The sequence below is a fragment of the Myotis nattereri genome (assembly GCF_964212035.1).
Source record: "Myotis nattereri genome assembly, chromosome: 3".
NCBI lineage: Eukaryota > Metazoa > Chordata > Mammalia > Chiroptera > Vespertilionidae > Myotis > Myotis nattereri.
This window is the reverse complement of record NC_138077.1, coordinates 122,225,904-122,228,828: the sequence shown is the minus strand read 5'-3', so window position 1 is coordinate 122,228,828 and position 2,925 is coordinate 122,225,904. Positions and strand designations below refer to the sequence as shown.

The following is a 2,925-nucleotide window of genomic DNA, read 5'->3' as shown; positions in this document are numbered from 1 at the left end:
AAGGAAAGCAAATATATAACCCAGCATAAAACTCAGATGGGCTCTCAGCATTCCCAAGAGCCAGTGGGGTGGGAAATTTCTACCTTATATACTTTTATGTCTTTAAATCTTAAAATTCCTCTGCCAGACATCTTGATACAGATTAATTTTCAAGGTCCCCCTTTTACTTTGTTATGGCTTTCTCAGAATTTGTGAGAAGCACTTGGCAATTTTATCTTGTCAAACCCTGAGACTGCTGGCTTTTCTTTTAGGGGATGGAATAAGATAAGACTGCACTCATCCTTCCCCATCCCCATCTTCTCTTACATTATTAGGAGAGACATTAACCATTTGCTCTCAATTGTCCTTGACTGGGGGAAGATAAGGACTTGCTATTTACAAGCTGGCTGTAGACTGGCAAACTGTTTGGCTTTGTTTAATTTTATTATCTCAGTTTCCCTACTCCTACTGCCTTGGAATTTTTCCTAGTTTCTTGCTATCCAAATATATAAAAGCCTAAGCAATCAAATGACCAGTCGACTAGTCGACCGGTTGCTATGATGAACACTGACCACCAGGAGGCAGATACTCAATGCAGGAGCTGCCTCCTGATGGTCAGTGTGCTCCCATAGTGGGAGTGCCACTCAGCTGATTGACCCGTCCCGGGAGCCCACCAGCCTGGCAGCAGCCACTCACTCCCTCAGTATTCCTGCAGGTCCAATCTCTTCCAATCTCTGGAGAATGGGCCAGGCACCGACGGACCAGTAGGCAGGAGTGGCAGGCAGTGTGGGACTATCAGTTTCAGCCCGATCTCCACAGGCTACCCCAAGGGACCCCACCATGCACAAATTCTTGCACCGGGCCTCTAGTCTTGTAATAATATCAGCTTTCAGTTTAGGGAAAATAGCAGCTCCTGTTTTAGTCTAATCAGGAGCTTGATCCAGACCTTGCAGTTGACAAGCATTGATGCCATAAAAACTGGACTATTACTACTTTCCATGTAGCTTGAAAGAGTAGCTCTTGGAGACCAGAATTCCATAGATCAGTCTTGGACAGATTAACCTTTACTTCTCCATTAGTCCACAGAGTCCAGGAAAATATTGAAATAATAATATGCCACAGACAAGTGGGCTTATCTCAAGAATTCAAGGATGGTTCAATATTAGGAAATCTATTAATATTATTTACCATATAAAAATGTCAAAAGAAAAATATATGATCTCCATAGATAACTAAAGTTTTATAAAATCAAATAACCAAAATCCATTCTTGTAGTTAAAAGCAATAATTGATGAGGAGATGAATTCTTTGGTAATAACATTTTTAAAAAATTCAGAAACAAAAAAGAAAGATGTCCTTTATCATCACTTTTATTTAGAATTGTTCTACAGATACTAGAAATTCAATTAGAGAATAAAAATAAATTAAAATTAGAAAATTAAAAATAAAATAATTATTATTTGCAGATGATATTGTTATTTTACTAGGAAATCTAACAGCTGATCTCAAGTTATTACAAACAATAGCTAAAAATGGCTGAGTAGAAATTTCTATAATAAGTACACTTTAAAAAACATGATGAGGCTCTCTGACCATGATATGGCACTGCGCGGTCCTTGCGGGGACGCTGCTCGCCTGGAGCGGGAGTGGCTTGGCGGGCCAGCTCGGCAGGGCGGCCTCGAGGATGGGCAACAGCACGTCGTGGACTTGGGGGAAGCCGGCAGCTGCTCCCATGAATCAGATCCAGGAAACCATTTCTGACAACTGTGTGGTGATTTACTCAGAAACATCTTGTTCCTACTGCAACATGGCAAAGAAACTTTTTCACAACATGAGCATAAACTACAAAGCGATGGAACTGGACCTGCTTGAATATGGAAGCCAGTTTCAAGACGCGCTTTCCAAGATGACTGGCGAGAGAACCATGCCAAGAATATTTGTCAATGGGACTTTTATTGGAGGTGCCACCGACACCCACAGGCTTCACCAGGAAGGGAAACTGCTTCCACTGGCTCATTAGTATTATTTGAAAAAAAGCAAGAAGCATTTTAGTGACAGTGTTTGAGGCTGTCTAACTATGTGAACAATCCTCATGAAAACTTTAAAATAATGAGCAATAAATCACTGTGGAAACCTCAAAAAAAAAAAAACCTATAATGAAATAAAAGTTACCATTTGTGAAAGTAATAAAAAATACCAGAAATATAATAAGAAATTTCTAAGACTGGAATGTCACTGACAGATAAAAATAGAGACTTGAACAAAAAACCATATTTTCCCCTAAATCCAAATATCCATTTAACATGACTCAATAAATACCAACATGATAGTTTGTACTAAATAAATTAATTTTTTAAATTATTGTAAAAAAACAAACATAGCCAAGAATTTTATCAATGAGAATTAAGCACTACTTGACATTGAAACTATTATGTAGTTATAATATGGATTATGAATATATAGATTAGAAAAGCAGAATAGAGTACCCAAAAACAGGCCAAAATAATTACAGGAATATAGTATTTCAGATCAGTGGAGAAAAGATGAATTATTCACTAGCAAACAACTAGACAATAATTTGTTAAAACAAAGTTGGATTGCTATCTTACATGTCATACCAAAATAATGTCCAGGCAAATTAAAGATTTAAATATGAAAAATAAATTGAAACAAGAAAGCACTAGGAAAAAAAATCACATAGGACTTAAAAAAAATAATATCATGGTAAAGAAGTCTGTTTTATGTTTTACATAAACCCAGAGTGACATCAGCATCATGGCAGTGTGAGAGGACCTTCATATCGCTCCCTTTAAAGTTACAAATTGGACAGCTATAACTCAACAGTGTATTCCATGCTCAACACATACATGTGTCTGAGAGATCTGTGCATTGAGACATCTGAAGGTGGGCATATCAAAGTGAACAAGGGAGATGGGATGGGGGAAA

General features: G+C 37.7%; 1 protein-coding gene across 1 annotated transcript; it reads left to right on the top strand.

Annotated features, from left to right (window-relative positions):
* Positions 1 to 1,573: 1,573 nt before the first annotated feature.
* On the top strand, positions 1,574 to 1,999 carry LOC308517312 (glutaredoxin-2, mitochondrial-like; the record flags this gene model as incomplete). The annotated part of the gene is made up of 1 exon (XM_081088420.1): positions 1,574 to 1,999. One exon carries the CDS (start codon positions 1,574 to 1,576, stop codon positions 1,997 to 1,999), a length of 426 nt encoding a protein of 141 aa, XP_080944546.1.
* Between the last annotated feature and the right edge of the window lie 926 nt (positions 2,000 to 2,925).